Raw genomic sequence first — 23168 nt, 5'->3', positions numbered from 1 at the left:
TTATGTAGGCTATGTCAGTTAATTTTTCAGTGCATGTTAATGTAATTTGGGATCCTGCTGCCATGCATCTTTCCAGTATGCCTTGTTAGCCCATATATTTTTTGGTAATACTTGCAAGTCAGTGTTGGCAACCTTCTGTGTCCTGGAGAAAAATGCTTCACACAAATGTTTTGAGACTGAGCACTTGATGTTATTGTCATAAAATGGTTAAATACAAAATTAGCCTTTAAGATCTGGCAGAACGACATCCAGCATTAAAATTTTTGAACTGACTAGACAAGCTGGACAATGCCAATAGTGATGTCACACACACAACTACAACTTTACTTAAAATTTGGTCCATGCAATATAGTATATCGATATCATAATATGAGACCAGATATTGTCTTAGAATTTGGATATCATAATATTTTCAGTGTTGTCTTTTCCTGGTTTGAAAGTTAACATTAAAATAAAAAATATGCAATTTTCTGAACATACCAGACTGTTTTAGCTGTTCTATTATTATTATCTACCATTATTATTTTTGTTTACCCATTTAGTCATTATTACACGATTATCAAAAATCTCTATTCTGTGAAAGCACACATAGTTAGCCCTACAATATTATTGCAATCTCGATAGTGATGTTTTTGGCCAAAAACTATTGTGATATGATTTTTTTTTTTTTATTTTTACATTTATTGGTCATATTAGTGATGCTGGTGTTGTAATTTTATCCATCTTTAGAAATGTTTGTGCAAAAAATATTATTATAACGCTTTACCTTACTACTACCTTGAAATTTACAGGTAGGGGATGACAGCCTGGCCAATTATTGAGGCAGATATTTTGTGTTTTGTGGATTATCTGTATCTGCATTTTATTGTAATGATCACCAATAAAAAAAAATAAATTAAAAAGTGCAAAGAAAGTGTCAGCATTGGGGAAAAAATAACGTTTTTTATTATTAGGGGAAAACACTTGAAATCTATGATGTCACTATTAAACTTTTAAGGGTAAAAAGCAAAGTTTGCGTGGGGAAAGCTATGTGACAGAATTACTAGCGAATAGAGTGATCGCAAATGATGTTTAACTTGCAGAATTTCAGGATACAGAAAACAAACTCACCCTTCGTGGAGTCGACTCGCGCTGCATTCTGGGAAATGAAGGCAGTTTGGAACCAAGTAGGAAAATCTTAACCAGACTCCCACTTGATGTGTAGCTAGCTGGTTGGGCGACATTCCTCAATCCAAGCTACCGGATACATTTGACAGATTTGATGACATGTAACGTGAGCAGGATACTCGACTTCCTCGCCTCAAGGACGGACTCAAACCAGCGCAACGATGGCCGGCGGTGAGTTTGACCAGTTAATTCAAGCTAGCATCATAGGCTAATGTTAGCCGCTGGAGAAACAACTGAAACGCAAAAAGAAACAGTATAATTAAAGAGCTGTACATTAGTTAGGTGTCAGTTATAGTGTTGTTTTTCGTTACCGAAGTGATAACAATTGTTGCGACTGTTAAACAACTGTATAAAATTTACTGTTAATGACATTAAGTTGCCTTCACACTACATTTCCACCCCGGTCCTCCCCAGAAACTGTGAGCGTGGTCTTCAAGCTGTACTGCCTGACGGTGATGACACTGGTGGCGGCTACATACACAGTGGCACTGCGGTACACAAGGACCATTTCAACAGGAGACCTGTACTTCTCCACTACAGCAGTGTGCATCACTGAGGTCATTAAATTAATACTGAGTCTGGGGATGCTGGCGAAGTAAGTGTCACTATCACATACTGTTACACTGTTTTTTGTCAACTGTTTCGTTGTAAGTGAAAACTGACTAAGTAAGGGACTGTTCTTTATTTATCAGATGAGGAGGGTGCCTTGGTGGGACCCTAATCTCAGGTTTCGAAGTCCTTTATTTTGCATTTCAATTGGGAATTAGGAATCAAATGACTGCATGAGACTAGTATAAAGTGGCCGTGTCTGTAAAGAGGAGACTCGTGGGTAGCTTTAAATGTCAGCACGGTACAGCCTCTTAAAAACAGGAATGTCGCCTGGCGGCTAACAGGATTTAAAAAAAAACTCTAGGTGTCATGTACGGACCTTGATGCATGGGAACCCAGTTTAGAGGTGATCACAGCTAATAGTAATTCGTTTTTTAAAGAAAAATAATAAAATTTGAAAAAATAGGGAAAAATATACTTTAGCAAGATAAGATTTACGTTCTGAAAAGAATAGTGCAAGCCCTATAATAAGGAAAACTAGAATCCATAGAAAAACAAAAACAAGGGTGAAAAGTCAAACAATGGCTTAAACATTTTGTATCCAAAGCCAGGCTACAGAGGTCATAATAAGTGTATATTTTTCAGCCATTCTCAGATATTTAGGAACCCTCATTCATCATAAAAACTGAAAGCAGCCTTACGAGTTGTTTTTCTCATGAACTTTGGATCAACAAAAAATTGAGGTCAGAGATCCTCAGTGGCCCCCCTGGTTTATACAAGCATGTCAGACACTGTTATCAGTCCTCTATGCTTAAACACATGTAGATTATAAAATAAAATTCTGTGATAAGAACTTCCATAACTGAAATTAATAAGTGAATTACAGAAATTATTTACACTTCTTCCTTATCAGTCTGTTTTTATGCCTTCTCTCGCAGAGAAACAGGAAGCCCCGTCAGGCTGAAGAAGGCAATAGTGGAACATATATTCTGCAGCCCAAAAGAACTGCTGAAGCTGAGCGTGCCCTCGCTAGTGTACGCAATTCAGAATAACATGGCCTTTATTGCTTTGAGCAACCTCGATGCAGCAGTTTATCAGGTAGGAACTGAATACTGTTTTAATGACACTGAAATGCTGAAATGAATGTATAACATGCAGGCTTCATACAATGGCTGGGTGTGGATCGTTGGTGAACCGGTTGTGTCTGTGCTGCACCCACTGACTTCAGAGTGTAAAGAGATACAATATTTCTATTAGTGATGCAAATAAATATCTGAGCTGGAACTAATATTTATTACTAACAATTAAACTGCTGATGTTTTTTGATCAATTGTTTAGTGTGTAAGATGTCAGAAATAAGTGAAAAATATCCATCACAATAGAAAACAGAGAAAGCAGGAAATCCTCTTATTAGAGAAGCTGAAACCAGGAAATGTTTTTATTTTTATTTATTAAATGACCATTTGATAGCTGCCGATTAATTTTCTGTCAATCGACTAATCATTGCAGCTCTCATAAACATAATAAACATAGCTCTAATAAAAAGCTTTTTATTATTTTGTGTCTTTTAGGAACGCTGCGTCCATTTTGGGGTTGGAAATATGTAGAGAATAATATAAAGTTTTATGATTCCTCATGTCAAATATTGTAGATTGTATTTGCCAAATTATGTCACATTGATAGCTGCGCAAATACTAGGTACAAAATTAGTATATCCAATTATAGAGATTAATATGATGCTTGTGTCTATCCTTTTTGTGTCTGTGGTGGTAAGCATACAAAACTGAGGAAGTACAATCCAGTGAAAATCAGATTTGAGCTGAGCCATGAGCAGGGTGCTTGTTAGATGGAGGGAAGTTTACCACAGCTCATTGACACACACTACTCACATTGTTTTGATACAAAGCTGGTTGAAAATTGGCAAAGTGTCTTGAATCAGTTATCAGAATTACTGCTGATTAATTTTCTGTCATTCGACAAACTCTTCCAGCACAATTAGGCACGGTGAGGCAGAAAAGCTGAAACCTGCAGCCCATTTTGACTGTTGTTTTTAGAAAATGCAACAGTAGAACTAAACTTACAATATAAAAACACTGACCCCATCCAATGTGAAGTTCATGGTGAAAAGAGTATAAACAGTGAGCAGGTCCCATAATGTCTACACCATGTGAGAAATCAATAGATTTGACACCTAACTTGTGCTTTTCGGTGTAGGTGACCTATCAGCTGAAGATCCCGTGCACGGCCTTGTGTACGGTCCTCATGCTGAATCGCTCTCTCAGCCGGCTGCAGTGGTTCTCCGTCTTCATGCTGTGCGGAGGCGTAACACTTGTGCAGTGGAAGCCTGCAGAGGCGACTAAAGTACAGGTGGGTGTTGCATGAGCAAAAAATGAATTCTAAATTATGCACAGTGATTTATTCTGGCATGCATTTGGCGTTTTATTACCTGGATCTCTTCAAGCTGCAGGAGGTATTTACTGTCTGTCTGGTGGCTCATGTCATCTCTTTCTTTTCACCCAGGTTGAGCAAAATCCTTTTGTTGGGTTCATCGCCATCGCTATTGCTGTCCTTTGCTCTGGATTTGCAGGTAAAGTACTCTGTGTAAATGAGTGATAGTGGTTTCACCTTCTCGGCCAATATTGATTTAGCTGCCACACATATTGCAAATAATTAAGCCACTAAAAAAACACTGTGTCAAAGCAGTAACCAGACATATAACACATGATGTGCACTTTAACATAAACTGATAATAGCTAATATCCTTTTTTTTTTTTTTTTACAAGTTGCATTAAGTGAACGTGTCATCTTGTTTTTAACACTATTTGAAATGCACATCGTAAAATATTTGTGACTTTTTACTTGCACTAACAGTGTCCACTCTCTGATTTAAGGTGTGTACTTTGAGAAGGTGTTGAAAAGCTCTGACACGTCTCTTTGGGTGAGAAACATCCAGATGTACCTGTCCGGCATTTTGGTGACTCTGATTGGTGTCTACGTGACCGATGGTGAGAAGGTCCTGGAGAAAGGCTTCTTCTTTGGTTATACACCCTGGGTGTGCTTTGTAGTACGTAAGTATGACTAAACTCTGTTTTCAATTTGATTTCACTTTTCTTCATGGTTTTTCAGCTGACATTACTCTTTGATTCCAGTCTTGGCCAGTGTGGGCGGTCTGTACACGTCAGTAGTGGTGAAGTACACGGACAACATCATGAAGGGCTTCTCTGCTGCCGCCGCCATCGTTCTCTCAACTGTAGCATCTGTTATCTTGTTTGGACTACAGATAAGTAAGTTTTTTTCTGATATTCTGATAGTATTTTATAGTTTTAGCAGCCCCTTCTGGCTCAGCAGGTGAGGCTCATGATTGTCAAGTCAGTTATAACCCAGTTTCAGGGGATTTTACAGTATGTACAGGACACAACAGTCTTTATCCTTAGATTGCGGCTCATGAGTTGTATATTTGTACACTTTAATAAGAGAAGCCTTTATATTGAAGTCACCAAGCTGCATTTCTATTTCTACCAAAGTACACCCCCTCAACCATATCCCTGCACAGAAGCAAGCAAGCATGCATCTGCTGCTAGCTCACCTAGCACCAGCTGGCTGATGTTAGAGCTCAGCCGAATAGGACGCCATCAACATTTACATCTTATGCTGTCACAAGAACGAGCCTCTCATCCATGAGAAGATGCTCGTTTCCAGCTGCGGGGGGATGGAGTTGGTGGGAGTAGTTTGGTAGAAAGAAAATAGTTCCTACATGAAAGTGCTCACAACAATGAATAACTGGGTCATGATTTCTGGAAAGAGAAATTGCTGTTGAGTTTTTCAAAAGTATATGTATGTATATGAGTGCCATCTAGTTCTATTATATAAATGAGAAGATAGACCTCTCTACAACTAATATCTCCAACACGATAACTGACACCAAAACAATAAATAGCACTACAGATGAGAAGAAAAATGTGTATTTCTTCAGTGTTGGAAGAACTGTCCCTTTAAGATATATCAGAGTCATTCTAAGCATATAAAACAACTTATGACTGTGGGTTGAAAAATGTTTTTAAAAAAAAGAAAAAAGAATTGGTGAGATTGGTGTTTTTTCAGAACAGTTAAAATTCCACATTTTTTTTTTTAAAATAATGAAATGTCCCGTTTTGCTTTTCTTACCCTCTTGTGCAGCGATCTCTTTTGCCTCTGGAGCCTTCCTGGTGTGCGTTTCCATCTACCTGTATGGACTTCCAAAGCAGGACACGTTAAAGCTGAACCGGCAAGACACAGACAAGGAGGCCAAACAGAGACTGATTACTGTGTGAGCCGCTTACCTGCAGCAAAGGAGTCTCTCTTGCTGGTGGACCAGGTGTCGGGGAGGGGGGGGTTCACCTTTTCTAGGGGCCTAAAAGAGCTCCTGCACTTAGGGGATGAGGGATCCACTCCTGTTACTTTCCAAATGAACACTCAGTGGAGTTGTCTCTGTGTTCAGTTCATCACATAGACAACTTTTGGTCCACTTTCATGTAAATTCAGGCAATTTTTCAATGGATATGAAGAGAAAAAAGACATATTGGACCTTAAACTGGCCTTTATAACTGGCTGCTTTTAAAGTTTGTGAAATATCTGAAGCAGTCAGTGAAGTCTTGTCTTCAGCCATGCTGGAGCGACAAGCAGGACTTTGTTACTCTTTTTCTGATGCCTCCATTTATCTGTTTTAGGGGGAGTATAAATATCACAACTTCTTATCATGTAGTTGTTGTTTTTTATCATTAGTCTGTTTTACACTGCAAAATTAGTGTCTTTAGAGAATACTTCACCTGCAGAATGGTCATTTCTATATCAGTTACACAATGTGTTTCATTGAATTTGTGAAGAAAATGCATCCACCGTGAACTGAGAATCCAAAAAAGGCGAACCTTTATGAACTGAGGTCACTGGGGACCACATTTAACAACAGCAAAACTGTATGAAAACATCTGTTAACAAACTCTAACACAACTCATGCTGTATGATCCCAGTCTAATTTACTTCCAGTCTTATGCTCAGTACCTCCCAGTTTCCACTAAAAACTTTCACCATGAGCAGCACACCTGAGCATGCGTGTGTCGAGACAAGCTACTCGGCTGTGCATGTGACTGCTTATTTGGACATGTTTTAAATTGTAATGCTTTCGTGAAAATGCAGGTGTTCGGGAACAAGTCTTTTGATATATTTTTGTTTTTGTTAAAAGAGGTCCCTGTTAACTTAAATTTATGAGGAATGTTAGTATTTTTTTTAATTCTTCGTTCACTGCGGAGCCATGTAGGGAAATTATATATTTTTTTTTTTTCAAATGAAGGTAACACGCAGTGAATAAGTGATATACAACCGGTCATTTTGTTGGTGAAGTATTCCTTAAAGTCCATATCACATAGTGGTGATTCTGAATGTGCCCAGATCACGGGAAAACATACTTGAAAGACGATTGACGACTGACTGCATGTGTGAGTATGTTTATAGCATCATCTCTCTGACGTTGTGTCTTTTGTATCACATCTGTGACACATTCTGTTCTGAAAGTCCTTCTAAAGCTTTCATTAAAACTGAATGGAAATACAGTGAAAGCAACGGCTACTTTTTCTGCTCAGAATATTTGCGATCCTACACAATGTATCTTCAGCTGATCACTTAACTCTTCCCCCAAAAACTGATTGTCCAACCATAACTTAGCAACTGTAACCAGGCAGGACAGGCCTGTCAAGCTCTGGATTCCTCCACATGCCAAAGTGCTGTGCATAGGGCTGTCATTAAAGCAATAATCAACATTTAAAGAATTTAGAGGGAAAGGAATCGATTGAAACTGTGTTCACCTGCTTTAAAATAAGTTGGACTAATTTATTCCTTTACTTAATGTCCTCTACATTACTCAACTGGTGAGGATGCTGATTTTCTGCCTTGGAAATGCAGCGTTAGTCTTACTCTTCTACTACAATGTCGTTTACACTCAGTTGCCAGTTTTGGGTACATCCAGCCAAAACCAGGGACAGTTCAGAAATGAGGCGGCACACTTTAGGGTTATTTCTTGTATCTGTGTTACGGGGGTTTTGCCAAATTGCGGACATGTACAGCCTCTGTTTTTCTTTGAGTTGGCTGTTTGATGCTACTAGCTGCTTTTTAAATCTCCTGCAGTGGGTCGCACACATATCAAAATGTCACATCCGTCCTGCCTTTGAACCCGTCTTGCTTGCTGTCCTTTTTACACATAAACAGTTTTGGCGCTTTTACTACCGCCCATGGCAGCTTAAAGACGAGACAACTCTGTCACCCCACATCATTATCGTGTCTTTTCTACAGAACGGTGAGGCGGCTAAACGGCGAGGTATTCCCACCTTGAACAGGCAGCGTAAAAGGGCTATAGATTTGCAAAACTCTTGCAAGCCACTTTAAAGTATTCTTGTTTGGTTGTTAAGCTCTGGTTAGGTTTATGCACAAAAAGCACTCAATAATGCTTTAGGTTAAAATGGTGATACATGACAAATGAAATCTTGCAAGAGTTTTCACAAATCCATGGTCACCACGAGAACCAATCACAGGGCCTGAGTCAACGTGAGTGCAAATTATGACCAATTCTTTCACCTCAGTCACTTAAGTGAATATTGGACCAGACCAGACTTTTTACAATACACATTCTGAACATTTTGGCACAAATATTGTATTTTTCAGACCAGCAAATCAGGAGAAAAATTACTTTTTAGCAACCTGTCTGTCTAAGCAACTGACCCCCATGAGATACGGCAACAGCTGATATTATCTAGCACTTAATTTGATATCTGATGCTTAGCAAGCAGATAAATATGAGCAGCAAAATGAGGAGAAAACATTTACAGTCTTACAGGGTATCAAAGTCATTGATCAGAAAATAAGGTTGGTATTAATTGTCTTTAACCAGTCTTTCAAAAGGTTTAAAAATGCTAAAACATGGGAAATAGGATTATATGAAGTTTTTTTTCTAAAGTTAATTGTAAAATCTCAAAATAAATTAGTAAAATCCTTTATATATATATATATATATAAATTTATTGAATTCCCCTCAAAATAATGGCATCAAAATGTTCATATTTTTTTAATTTTACAATAAATATTTGGGTAAAATTGTCGCTATCTATAATTATTAATGTTGATTGATGTTTTTTTTTACTAAACGAGATGGGGTAATGCCAGTTAGAGAGGAACACGCCCACTAAGGAGACATTAAGTGTAAGTCCTTTCTTACCACAGGCGCAGCTTGTAATGCGTCGTCTTTTGTTACAGCACATCTTTGCCCAAACTAATGCTGATACAATCTGCATGAAATCATATCCTAATGAAGGTTACAGTATGCAGTTTTTGTTGATTTGAAGCTGTTTTTACCCCAGCTTTTAATCATATTTCTCCCTAAGCTTAGACATCAATATTTTGTTTTGTTCTAGTTGTAAAGTTAAAGTGAGACGCTACATCGGTTTCTGGGTGAAAGTTAGCTGAACCAGTTCAACCAGTCCAACCATACTCATGTGCTTGGCATCATCACCAGTTATCCAACTGCATTAAGGTAAGTTGTGAGTATAATAGCAGTTGAGTTACATCACTCAGCTCTGGGCTGACATGTCAACAATAGTTAAAAGAAAAAAACAAGTGACTCACGGCGGATTAACTTGCTTTGTTGACAATCTGAATGAGTGAAAAATGCCTAAAACAGTAGCAGGAAATGTCTTCAGTTAAGGAAGATGATTGTATTTTGAAATTGTATGGCTTTTTATTTATATGATAATTTACCCACGGCAGTATGGTACCTACAGTAGTTAAATAAATACTGATGAAGAAGTTACAAACTTTGGGGAGTTTCACATTTTATCAACCGGTGTGATTCCCAGGATCCTCATCCCGTTGGCCAGGACTGAGCAGGCTCCGCTGAACAGTCGTAACCTTGCCTGTTGACATTTAGCAAATTAGATCATTTTTATGATAAATTAAATATATATATAATTTTGTAATTAAGAACATTTTCATTTCATTTGTTTAAGAAACAGGCAAGCACTGATGTTAGCTAAATGCAAGAAAATTTTGTATTTGGTGTTCAGGCTGTTTTGTGGTCAGCGGTAATGTATTATGTGGCAAACAATGGGCTGAATTATTAAAAGTTTTATATAGACATCAGGATCTACTAAACTAACAATATTAATAACATTATTGGCAATGCATTAAATTGCAAAAACATCTGCAAACAAAACTGTTGCCAGGAAATGTATTCAGCTGCTGCTAATTAACATTCGTTCAATGTGCTGACATAAACTACAACACTAAAATCTCGGCTGTTTGTCGCGTTAATGTTTTCTCTGCGTGCCAATGTGTGAACTAATATATACTCAGCTAAAAGTGGCTTCCATGAGAAATTCTTTATCATTTGATTATTTTCTTTTAAAAATAAGTTTGTTATTATGCTTGGTACAAAGCCGTTGGGCATCCCTGTGTGCCCTGCAGTTTACATGAAGCATAAAGCTTAAAGCTGGCATAGCATCAGCTCACAAAGCTAAATAACACAGCAGCACAGCTAACATCAGACCATATGACTGGCTGGCATTACGCCCATCAACAGCGGCAAGAGTCAGTCATCAGTTTTTAGCCTTATGCCGCTTGAAATGTACTGTAGCCTGTTACTGTGATGCTTGTATGGTGAACGTGGCATTAGACACAAAACATTAGAAAACAGGGTCCCGCTTGTAAAATACTGAAGTTACCATTTAAGTGAGAAATTGTGTAATTTATCAGTTTAATTCATCAGGATCCTTGGAAAATACAACTTCACTGGTTCTGGTATAACAGGTAACTTATGGTTACCGAAGATTATATAATTGCAGTTTAACTGACATTTCTGAGTGCATTTGCTTGCTGGATGACTTACGGTAACAACAATCGCCTAGTTTTTGCCACAAAGTAAGAGCTGTTAGGGGCAACCGGTATGTCTTATATATTCATTATTTAACCTAATGTCTTTTAGGTGGTACGGATTTACTGATTGTATGATGCATGATCGCACATTTAAAATGAGAAACCCATGGATATGCACCAAAGTAGCTGATAAGTGATTTCCTTCCTACCTGTGCAACATCCCGAGGGCTTCCTTTCACCGGCAGCTCTTTATGTGCCGAGGCGATCAGGTGGCTGGAGAAGATCAAAGAGGAAAAACATTAGTACACCTACATACACTGTTTAACTTACTGTGTTTACAAAGACCTTGTAATGAAATGAGCCAGTTAAACATTGAGCAGCCTAAGTTCCCCATGTGGAGACCAACCCCTCTGGACTAACATCCTGTTCTTACCACAGCTTCAATAGAAAGTTTAGGAGGTGTTTGGGCTGCAGATCCTGGGCCGACTGGTACAATACCTCATCGTAGCTACAAAGAGAACAATGAGCGCTTTAATGTGGAGCTAGTGTTGATACAACACGTGCAGACTGTGACAGCTTGTTTTAATGTTTGCATGACAATAAAAATAAGATTTACGGGATACCGTTTTTTAAAATTTGGTTTGCTCACCGAAGGAGGTGCTGCAGGATGGTTATACTCGTCTGCTCGAGCAGGAGAGACGGATCAGACACAGCTGCATCCATACCCTCATTCATCCTTATCAAACTGCAGTAACAACACCACAATAAACAGTGTGATGAAGCAACTTTATAAGCCAGCTCTCTTTTCCTCTGTGCTCACCAAAATCTAATTGAACATTACCTCCAATAAAAAAAAGTACATTAACTGATTAGTCGATAAAAAGAAAATGAAATCAACAGCAATACAAAGCATAAAGCAAAAACACCAAATTTGAGGATCTTCAAGTCAACTGATATCCTTGAATCTGGGAAATTAACATTTACAGACTATAAATTGATAAAGAAATGTTAGATGAAAGGGTGTGCTCTGGTTGGAACTTCTTGCTGTATAATCAGTTAATCTTGCCTGATATCAGACAGACCTGTCAACTTGTTTTCCAGAATCAATCAGCTCTGACTCAAAGGTCTGAACCAGGACCATGGTTAATCATAAAAACAGCTGTTTATTGCAACAATGCTGTAATGGAATTACAAAGATTCACATGACTAAATCACCCAAATTGCAGAGTGACAGCAGAACACAGCAGATGTGGTTGTTTTCAGCAACTGATGAATATAAACCTGCAGAGTCGAGCGTGTGTGTACTGAAGGAAAACTCCTGTGTCTCCTTGAGCCTGCAACATCCTGTCCCAGTCAAATGTGTAGTCTGACTGCAGGGGACCTTTAAAGTCCTGAAACAATGTAAAAAAACATTCAACGAAACAGAAAATCAAACTTATCACATATGTGCAGTAAAATCAGGAAATAAAAGTGGTAGTAGTTTGAAGTTTGAAATTGAAGACTAGGGTGCAGAGGCAAAGTTTAAAACTGTAACATCACCTGGACTATTAGTGCACTGATCCCCACTTTTTGTGCTGTGTCCTCTGGGTCGTCCATTTCCTTTGTGGCTGTGGAAAGTCCCCAAACACAGGTTCAGTATTCCCACATGGGGAAGTTTTCATAGTTTTCTTTTCACATTTTAGTAATTTATTGGAATTTGTGGAACATTTCTAGCCAAGTTGGTCTTATTTTCCCATGTTAAATCAAACCAATTTGTACAGGTATCAAAATGTCAAATAGCTTGTGAAAAGGTGTATGAAAATGTTAATCCAGCTTTCTTAACAGCACACTCAAAAATATGTTTTTTGAAATGCATAATGACGACTGACAATTTTTCAGTGAGAATGCACTACACAGTGTGAGTCGATAGTAAAGATTCCCTACTACCAATAAAAGAAATGCTGCCCTGGAATAAAAGAGCAACTATACTATTGTGTGATGCAATCAGATAATCCCACTTGATGCCGTTAAGCGCACTGTGTCCGAGTAACACTGTAAAATGCCGTGTGGAGGTTGGTAAAGCCAGCCAGTGCTCACAGTAATGGCTCCATCATCATATGAGGTAATTATACAAATGTGTCAAATGACTCATGCACCACCTTTTAAAGCAAAAGCTGATTTAACTTCAACCATATTTACACTTTTTGCATATGAATTGCATGGGGAAATATCAATATGAAAACATGCAAATAGACAAATAGACCTTTGGCACGGTGTCATGTAAGCTCTGTGTTGCCTAATTAAAGTGTGACAGGCTTTACTTTTTGCTTGGCTCATGTTGTGGAGCATCCTGGCACGAGCTTCATCTAGCACGTCCTCAAGAAACACCACCTCACCGCTCCGGGTCTTCATCCCCCGCACCCGGCCGAACGGCACATGCTGACACCTGTAAACAGTGGTGGAATACACATTGTTTATGTAAAAGTAGGTCTACATTAAGACCTACATTATTGTAGTTTTTTTTTATTATCTCAGGTAAAAATGCATGAATATAATCAGCAAAATGTACACAGAAGTATCAAAAGTAACACTTGTTATTATATATATGGCTGCTTTAAAGTATGATATATTATTAATATGATATAGTTAATTTTTTGTTATGCATTGACAAGTAAGCAGCAATTTAATGTTAAAGGTTTTATAGGTGGAGTTAATAAAAGTACTTCATAGTCTGTTGGGTGTTTTGTAGGGGTGAGAATCATCAGGGGCCCCGCAATACGATGTTAACACGATACATAAGTCACAATACAATATTAATGCCATTATAAACATTGTGGAAGTATTGTGATAACATGTATGACAATTTATTACCTTATGATAAAGCTGTCAGTCTGTTAATTTCACTCCAGTTATTTATTGTAGCAAAATGTTTTTAGTGGACTGAAAAAGCAACTGATTTTATTTTTCTAGAAGGCTAGCCAAAGTTCAATTTGGTTAAACATTTTTTTAAATACTTGGCATCCATGTATCTGTAAAATATTGCCTTGCAAAATACTGCAATACTCTAGCAATCCCCCCACCCCTAGTGTTTAATACATACCAATTTATCATATTTCTTTATTATACTGACTGGATCACTGCTGAGATGATTGGTGATGATTTGCCTGATGATTTGAATCCTTCTATATTTACTATTGATATAGTAATTTTAGTCATAGTTATTTTTTAAATAATAAAACAGACTTCCAAACATATATCAAACTATCAATATTCCCTCTTCAGGATGGTGTCCAGCAAGGTGATTTAATATAAATCAAATCATATTCAACATAACTGAAAGTTTTAGTGATAGTAATAGTGGTTTAATGATTATTAATAATTTCTGAAAGCAATTTTAATACTTTAAAATACAGGTTGCCAACAGTATGTTTGAAAGAAAGTGATTACATTAACAGTAACTAACACCTGTAGCAGTCAGAGAAATGCAGCTGAGTAAAGACTATAATATTTACCTCTGTTATGTAGTGGAGAAGAGGTATAAAGTAGTATAAAATGTACATAAACATATCTAAAATGTGTATGAAATACTCATTTAAACAGCAACACTTCACATGAGACAAAAGCAATCTAGTGCGAATCTGTTTCTGATTTTAACAGCTGTCTGTGAGGAATGTGGTGCTGATTGCGTAACATATTGCTAAATCCAACTCTTTAAAAATTTGGTTACAATAATAAAGACAGTGAAACTGCTCTTCTCAGCAGAGCGAGTTTTCATATTATTCCAGATAAGAATATATGTTTTATTTTAATGACTCTGTCTATTGGTTACCAGTTAACTTCAGGACTGATTTTAAATTATAACCTGAGATCCTCAAACTTTCCCTCGCTGGTCATCCCTGGATCAAGGCTGGTAACCAAGGATTTTGTCATTTTCTGCTTGAGAAGATAAGGCTTGCTCGCACATTACCTGTTAAAAAGTTATTGCTTAAAACGTATTGTTTTATAGGAAAGCATTTCTTTTGACTTGTTACTTTTGTGTTTTACTTCCTTTTCTTCTGTTTTTGCCTCTTTGCACACAATTTTCCTTTCCTTACCTTTTTAATTATTGTTGCTGTAGTTTTATTGTTTTATTTGCATGCACTTTGTAAAGCACTTTGTGACCTTGTTTAATTAAGAGCTATAGAAATAAACCACAAAAATCTTACAACAAACAGCTTTGATTTAACTGGTCTATGTTACGTGGAAGATTGTGTTCAGGTGTTTCACCGCTAACCTGTCGGCCCAGGAGTGTCCCATAGCGAGCAGGATGTGGAACAACTGGTGGAAGTGATTCGCTTGACTCGAATCTGTCTTAAAAAGAAGAATAAATACAGATGCAGCAAACTGATAAATAAGCAGGTATGGGTAGAGCTAAAAAGGGAACAACAACGTGATCTAAACTTTTATTAACTGCTTCTGTATTCACACATAAACGGAGAACAGAAGGTGTAAATCAAACTGACAGGTCTCACATCGCCAAAGATTCAAATGATTTTCAGACTGCAGATGAACAAATATTAACAGATCCACTTTGCATTATTGTGCTTGGCGTGTTTTGCATGCCAAGCTGCTGTCAACAAAAACAGGCAGTGCTTTAGTGGTTAAAAAAATTTAGATAATGCCACCTCATTTTGGCAAATTACATTTACAATTAATCACAGGACTTAATTCAGTATGAAGCTTTAATCAGAGCATAATGGACATTACATATGGTAATCAAAACAATATTTAAATTAATGAGGAGGGCTGCAACTAACAATTATTTTCATCATCTATTAAGTGTCACTCATTTTCTCAATTAATTGATCAGTCGTTTCATGTATAAAATGACCAGAAAATTGTGAAAAAGCCCATTACAATTTACTAAAGCCCAAGATTAAAATCTTAATGTGTGCTGTTTTCAAGTCTAAAATCCAAACAAATACATATATTCTAAATATACTGTCCCAGAAAAAAATGCAATAAATGATATTATTGTTATTTTCAGACCAATTTATGCCACCAATATAACAAAATAGCATAATAATGCAAGTACTTGTACTAGTAGTAGTAGTAGTTTATGCTTAGGCGCTACACCCAAGCCATATAATGGTTGGGAAAACCCCGTTCTTTATTCTGGTATCCTGTTGCGAAATTGTTTGTGACTTTCTTATGTTAAGAAACGCATAAAAACACAAAGGCAATAATGTATGATTTATGGACATGACTTCAAAAATGTTTGCTGACCTCAATAAGTCAATAACATCATTGTGGCAGGCCTACACAAAATTTAGAGCCTAAAATTTGGGAATGTTTGTTTGTGATATTTTAATGAAAAATAACTCATCAATAAGTTATCAAAACAGTTGATAAATTTTCTGTCAATTGTTTTGTCTCTATAAATGAGTATAAAAGACTCCAATGTTGATAATAATATTGATATTGATGATAATAATTTCAGCTCCATCATTAAATTGCATCATGTACTTATCACTTATGACTGTAAATAAAAATACTATTTCCACATCTTTGTAGCTCACACTGTAGATTAATGTATCTTGTGAAGTTAGCAAAACTGTTTCATCATTTCTTTCTTTTAAGGACAACAACCTGACAATTAAAAAAAGGAAACATACTGAGCTCAAGTGCATCAGCTTTTCTTACCACATAAATCATCTCATCAAAATTGTATTTTTCTTTTCGGTCAATTGCTGCAGCAAGATCTCTGAAATGAAGAAAAAGGAAAAATGAGCCAATATCTGCCACTTCCACACTCATCTATCATTTAAAAAATCTCATGGCTGTACAAGTCAATATTTTCCTGAAGATTTTAAATGATCATCTCTCCTGGCTCTGACCTGGTGATGTAGAGAGTCGTGCCGTCACTGCGCAGCACGGTGCAGACGCTGCTCATGTCTCCAGCGGGGGAGAGATCCACTACACCTGTTCCCTTCCTGTGAACACAACAGGCCCATGTGAGCTAAGGGTTAGCTGTCAGTGTCAGTTTAAAAGAGCCATCATTTAATTATTTTTATGCAAATGAAAATCCTAAAAAGTCCTTCTGTCTTGTCTTTGAAGAAACTTTGTTTTTGTTTGGTTTCTGTCTTAGTATATATAAAGCCCCATGTAAAAAAAACTGAGATATGGTTATTATTGTGTATGAAATGTTTTTGAATTTGATTTAGGCTATAAAAAACAAAAACAAAAGTAGTGAAAGGGTTACCTAATAGAATATAATACTTAAAAGGAGGAGGTTGATTCCAATCTAAACATACTGCATGTGCTGAGCAGTTACAGTGTAAAAATGAATGTGTCAGTGCTCTCTGGTGGACAAACTGTGTAATGGCAAAATAGCTTCTAATTTACCTCATACATATCTTTGGTATCTCTGTAATACAACACATACGCCATCAAAAACAAGGAAAATGATACATCTGAGATAAGATTAAATCAACTTTCATCACAAAAGATGAGTTGTGGAACAAAGTAATACAAATTCCTGAATTAAAAAGGATCAGAAACAAGAAAAATCTTATATTAATTGCCCCCTTTTAAAAATAAATAAATTAATAATATATACAAAAACAGTCTGCCAGTTGAGGCAGGACCAAGTTATCGTTTTGCAGTCACAACTAAGCCTCAAGTCTTTGAACTCAAGTGTCAATACCAAAAACATGTCTCAATGCGCTCTTCATCAGCTGTAAAGCCAATATAACATTAGAGTAATTATGTACTCATTTTACAAAAATCATCAAAATTTGTGTTCATTTTTTCAAAACAAGTTTGCTGGCATTTGTTGTGTCTCCATTTGTAGTTTTTTCACACGTTTTGCATACAAAGTCTTTTGTTTTTTGTTGACCACCAGGTAGTTTTTATACAAAACTAAATTATTTTATCTTTTTTTTTCCATCTGGCTGGTTCTCTCTGGCAGCTTGAAAGGATGTTGTCAGATTGGTTCAAACAAAGTGGATCTGGTGAATGAAGAGTCAGCTAATTAACAGTGTTAATAGTTGACTCAGGAAATTAATTTTGATCCCTGTTATAGAAATAACATACTTTTTTTAATTTAACTTTTTAATCTTTCTCAGAGTCTAAGTCAAGTTGCAAGTCCAGTCTTAAGTCATCAAATTTGTGACTCGAATCTGCATCTTCGAGAAAACAGTGAAACATCCACTTTGTAAGCTGGAGACATTGTCTTCAAAAGTTATGTTTCATCCAACCAACAGTCCAAACATCTAAAACTATTCAGTTTGTTATCATGTATTCTCACATTTAAAAAGCATGAAACCAGCAAAGTTTTGGGCTTTTTATTGCCGAAATAAAATACTGAATTATTTTTTCATTATCAAAATAGTTGCCAATGAATTTTCTGTTGACTGACTAATTGAATAGTAACTTAAAATGCCTAACTGATCATTGCAGCTGTTGTTCATACAGTCCAGTTATCTGATCAGTTGGACTTTAGTTGCCAACCAGCAAATAAACCAACTGGAAGCAGGAAGCTGACCCTCACACGTGTTTACTCAGAGTACCATTTACTGATTAAACACACGCTGTCACATACTCAGAGGTTTTCAACAGGCCTTGGCTCCGCAGCTGCTGCACCGCCTCCTGGGCTTGATCTTGGTGGAAAGACTCCCCGGAGTAAACATCAAAATGGATCCCTAACCGCTGTAAAGATTTGAAATGATACAGTTTATAATATTCATATTTTCTTTAGATTATATTTCAGAGTTTGGTGTCAGTTTGTTATTCAGTCCAGCTGGTTGTACCTTGTAAACTTGTTGATACTCGTTCACTGTGATCTGTCTGAACTGTTGCCATAACGACACAGCCTCGCTCTCATGCTGCTCCAGCTGTCTAAAGAAGTCTCTGGCAGCTTGTCTCATGTCCTCACTGTGCTCAGCTTCTTTGTTTACTTGAACGTAAACCTGTAAAACAAAAACAACAAAATACAGCCAAAATCAGCACGGTGATGTTGAAAAAAAGAAAAAGCATTAAAAGAATAGCTCAGATGTTATGAGGTGGGTTGTATGAGGTACTTTTCCATGGACAGTAGTACAGACAACATATGTCTGTCATATAACATAACTCACCTCAAACAAATGCTGTAACGGATTCTGTTTTAGTTTCTCTCGACATCCAAACTGGCCAAAACCAGCTCCCAGCAAACCTGAAGCAAAATACTGGTTTTGTCAACAAAATGATCTGAAAGTGGAGCATTTGTGACTTTAAGCACTAGTAAAATATTCTGCACATTATTTACTTACCAAACTGCATACCCCAGTCTCCGAGGTAGTTCATTCGAATGACACTGTTTCCAAGGGACTGCTTTAAGTTCGCAATGAAGTTACCTGCAGATGGAGATGTTTCTTAGTTCAGCTTACCTTCTTTACATTCAACTTAGTATTAGTATTATTGTTATTGTAATTTTTATTATTATATTGATAATAATAATTTAAAAAATAATAATGACTTTATTAAGGACACAGAAAAAAGTCCATAGCATAACAAATAAAAACTGACAACAGTCTACATACAATACAATAGCAGCAATACAATTAAAAAACAGTAAATACACAACACTGAAGTATGCAAGTTCATATCAAAAAAGACCAAACTCAAGAACCCACAACAAACTGGAGCACCAGCGGCTCCACAAACCCTCGTGAGCTGAGCTCAAGGTTGGTTAAAGTCTGAATATTACAATTTTCTAAAACAGAGAGCCTGCATGTTACATGGATACATAAGATTTTGTATTATGGCAGAGCAGATAGGCATTGATATTTGAGGGTTTAGAAAAAAAACAGATAAAGAGTTTATTTCTGGTCATTTCTCAGCTGACATATACGCAGATAGATCGATTTGCAATGAGCTAATATCAGCTGATACACTGGCCTGGCCGACCTCTCTAATTTACAGTGCAGTTTACATACACGTTAATCAATACATCCATTTTTGCTTCAGTTACAGAATACATTGACTCACCAATAATTGTAGATCTTAAGTGTCCGGCATGGAATTTTTTGGCAATATTTGGAGAGCTGCAACATAAAAATACATTAATTCTGTCTGATGACAATCTATAAGGTGAAGACACTGCATGTAGTTTTAAATTTGATGCTAAAACACACCTGTATTCAACTAATGTTGTTCCTCTCTTCAGAGTATTTAAAAGTTCACTATTTAATCCAAATTTCTCATCCTCCTCTTTTCCAAACGGCTCCAACATTTTCTAAAACGGATGAAGTAAAACAGATTATAATAGCACTGGAAGTCTGATCGCCACGGTGGAAAATAAAATGAACCTGACAAACCTGGACGAGAAGTTCGCGATTCACTTTAAAGTTGATCACTCCATTTCCAGCAGATATGTCCTCCACCACACTGTCCTGTTTCAACTGAAGAATACAAAGTAGATTGTAAGGAAGATGCAAGGTCCCACATCTTTTTGAGTTCAGCGTTATATTAAAAAGAACAGACTCAGAGTGCATCTAAAAAAAAATAAATACATAAATCATAAAGATATATTTATTTACTTTGTGATTTTGGAGAAATGGCAAGGAAAATCAGTTTACACATTTCATCCACATGGAAACTCAATGTTCCTTACTCTACACTGCTGACTTTTTTTTTTATTTATTCAGATACTGTTCCGCACTTTACACAAGTATATATGTATATATGTACAGTCTCTTAGTTTTTAGTTGTTTTTTTTTTTGTTGTTGTTTTTAAAGCATATTCCTTTATATTGTATTAATAATGTGTGCTCTTTATTCTCTTGTTCTTACTGCATGGCGCTGCTACACTCCAATTTCTGAGTTTTTGAGATCAATAAAGTATATCTATCAATAAAGTATATCTATCTATCTATCTATCTATCTATCTATCTATCTATCTATCTATCAGAAACCAGTCATTGACTTCAGGCTTGATTAGGACACCTGTGTCCTGTTAGTCAGACTGAAGCTGCCAATTGAGTATTTTCTCTCTATATATAAATTTTTATATTTAACATTGTTACAGAAAAAACATAGTAAAACAAAGGCATTTTCTCTCATTTTCATTTTTTGTGCACTTTGTTTTTCGCTTATTTTCAGCTAATCTCTTTGCTATTTTTAAATTAGTTTTTACTACTCTTTTGGTCATGTCAAGTTGCTTGTTGCCTTCTCCCAGTGTTGCTGAAAAAATGAAACCAATTTTGTCAGGTTCTTAAGGGTTAGTTTGTTAGGTCTGCTGTAACCTTCATACGTGCTTCCTCCAAAAACAATCTTACCCTTTTGACCAAGTCTTCTGTCTGCAGCTGAATGTCACCACTGGATGGTAAAATCCCTCTGACCCGTAATGTGCTGATGTACAATTTAAAGTCAGCAGTCTGCCTGAGGAGCAAAAGTTCAGACAGACTGATGTAGAGACCGTGACTCACACAAAGACAGAGTCAATGTTAAACACACTTAACTGTTTCTTTAAAACTGGAACAGCTGACAGAGCTGGTATGAAGAAGTCCTCAGACTGCTGCAGCGTCCGGGCCAGCTAAAACACACACACAAGTAAAAGATTTTGGATAAACAGCAGCATGAGGTCATGTCAAAGAGCACAGGTAGCAGCTGTTTGCAGTCCTGCCTCCTTCTAGCTGCGACTCGCTGCAGGGTCAAAGCATGCTGCGAAGTTAGCATTAGCATACACTGTTATCTTTCGGCTTCATTACCTTTGCTGCTATTCTTCTCCTGAAGAAACACGCCATGTTTCACAAACATGCAAGCACAAAACAGTGACGATAAACCTGCAGCAGCACTGGAAACACAACCGCCAAATGTTGTTTCGCATTGCTACTCTACTTCCTCCCCGCCACTTCCTGACAGGAAGTTCCTGCCAGCTCGTCCAATCACAGGCGTCGTAAGCCACGTCATCAACTTGATAAGGTTCGTTTGATTATGTTCTCCGTTGCTCCCGGCAGTGTGAGCATTGCCACCAGTCACCTGATCAGCTGAAAAGGTTTCAAACTTTAAATATTGTCTACGTTAACCCTTTCAAACGTTGGTGAATTGGCTTGATTTCTTTACAAAAAACACAGAAAAAGGGCAATAGGCCGCTTAACAAGAAATTAACCAAAAACAAGCGACAATTAGCTCAAGTTTAAATACCTGAAAATTAACAGAAGAAAAAGAGAGTAAAACAACAAAAACAGGAAAAAGTGCTAAAATATGTATATTTTTTTTAAACCAAAAGCAAATATTTAAAAAAACAATATGTTTTCTGTAATAATTATATATTATGTATATTATACATAATTACAAGAAATATAGGGGTTTTATACATACACACACACACACACACACACACATATATATATATATATATTCCAGTTATTTGATAATGTTTGGATTCATTTTCTCTCTCTCATTTTTAAGTAAGGGTTTAGCTAAGGTCACTTTCTTGTCACCTTTTATAAATTTTTGCAATTTGCAAAAAAAATCATACCAAGTTGCTGATTTCTTTTTGTTTTTTTTTCAAAAGTATGGGGAAAAGGCAATTTTTTTTTTCTACCCCTGAAAGATTGAAATGCTTGAGAAAGGCGTTTGAACGCAGCACAAGAAAACTGATGTCAATCCAGGTTTCAAAGGGTTCATATTCACGACTACATAAGTGACTGGTATATTCTGAAAAAAATATTCTTAATTATCATTTATTAAGGGGTAAACATCTAAAACACACTAGCACTGCCTTATCAAGTACGGTTTGATTTAATTATGTGGTGTTTCCTTGGCAACATAAAGTTTTATTATATGTTGCTAAACTCTAACTGTGGAACATTTCATTTGAACTCTTCTGAAGATTTTTAAGTCTGGGGGAAAAACAATAAAAAATCTAGGCCAATAAAACTATTTTTAAAGCTCACCCTATTATACAGCTTCTGCCCTGTGCATGTTGCCAGCAGACAAAAAATAAGGTAATGAGGATATCAATTTATCTTAAACTAAACTCAAAATGTAATACAGTTATCATTTTCACTATTTTGAGCTGAGTTCCTTTATTTTTCCAGGTCTGCTGCAATCGAGGTGTTGAAGCTCGCCCACAGTATGACGAGAATTTCTTTTAGATGGATTCTAAAACCATGATGGTGTTATAAGTTTAGCTCCTGTATCAGAAGGACCTGATGATGGTTTTCAGGTAAAACTGAAAGCCTGAGATGACAATAACAGTCTGCTATCAGTGAATTACATATTTTCTAAATGCCCACCTATTTTGGTCATTTTTCCCCCAAAATATTAAATGGGTTAATTTTCCTAATATTGACACCTCTATTTTGCAGCCTGTTCCACTGCAAAGTCAAAAGCCCAGCTGAAAACTGTAGCCTGGAGCTTTAAAAAAAATCTATTTGTTTTCTGCAGAGAACTAGAATTACAGCCTTGTGTTTGTGTAACTTGGCAAAACAAGTCAAGTTGCAGATAATTTACATCACGTCTGTGGGTGGGTGTGCCATTCAAATCTCCAACTAGACATTCTTTTTTTTTCTTTTTATTAAGTTTATTTGAATCATGAACAATGTACAGAATAACATT

The 23168-nt window shown here is 36.6% G+C and overlaps 2 protein-coding genes across 3 annotated transcripts; one reads left to right on the top strand and one right to left on the bottom strand.

The window, feature by feature from the left end:
- The first annotated feature begins 51 nt into the window (after nucleotides 1-51).
- slc35a1 (solute carrier family 35 member A1) lies at nucleotides 52-7301 on the top strand. The gene is made up of 8 exons (XM_042503735.2): nucleotides 52-1338; nucleotides 1582-1762; nucleotides 2655-2814; nucleotides 3931-4083; nucleotides 4237-4303; nucleotides 4608-4784; nucleotides 4866-5000; nucleotides 5893-7301. The coding sequence occupies exons 1-8, from the start codon at nucleotides 1329-1331 to the stop codon at nucleotides 6024-6026; spliced, it is 1017 nt and encodes a 338-aa protein (XP_042359669.1). The 5' UTR covers nucleotides 52-1328; the 3' UTR covers nucleotides 6027-7301.
- Nucleotides 7302-9450: 2149 nt separating this feature from the next.
- Nucleotides 9451-21474, bottom strand: rars2 (arginyl-tRNA synthetase 2, mitochondrial). Of its 2 annotated transcripts, none has more exons than XM_042503600.2 (20): nucleotides 21314-21474; nucleotides 21065-21138; nucleotides 20882-20984; nucleotides 19923-20006; nucleotides 19740-19840; nucleotides 19594-19649; nucleotides 18876-18959; nucleotides 18702-18778; nucleotides 18378-18536; nucleotides 18170-18276; nucleotides 16464-16559; nucleotides 16270-16330; nucleotides 14861-14937; nucleotides 12909-13033; nucleotides 12148-12215; nucleotides 11890-11999; nucleotides 11258-11353; nucleotides 11042-11116; nucleotides 10818-10881; nucleotides 9451-9650 (listed from the first exon to the last, which is right to left on the bottom strand). In XM_042503600.2, the coding sequence occupies exons 1-20, from the start codon at nucleotides 21347-21349 to the stop codon at nucleotides 9564-9566; spliced, it is 1740 nt and encodes a 579-aa protein (XP_042359534.2). In that variant the 5' UTR covers nucleotides 21350-21474; the 3' UTR covers nucleotides 9451-9563. The 2 variants fall into 2 exon arrangements, with proteins under 2 accessions (XP_042359534.2, XP_087945165.1); XM_088089039.1 differs by having other exon boundaries at nucleotides 20882-20980; nucleotides 21314-21370.
- Between the last annotated feature and the right edge of the window lie 1694 nt (nucleotides 21475-23168).

The sequence above is a fragment of the Plectropomus leopardus genome, chromosome 16 (genome assembly GCF_026936395.1).
Source record: "Plectropomus leopardus strain MGB_pleo_1.0 chromosome 16, ASM2693639v1, whole genome shotgun sequence".
NCBI classification, from domain to species: Eukaryota; Metazoa; Chordata; class Actinopteri; order Perciformes; family Serranidae; genus Plectropomus; species Plectropomus leopardus.
Note: the sequence above shows the minus strand (reverse complement) of the source record. Positions and strands in the feature narration are given on the sequence as shown.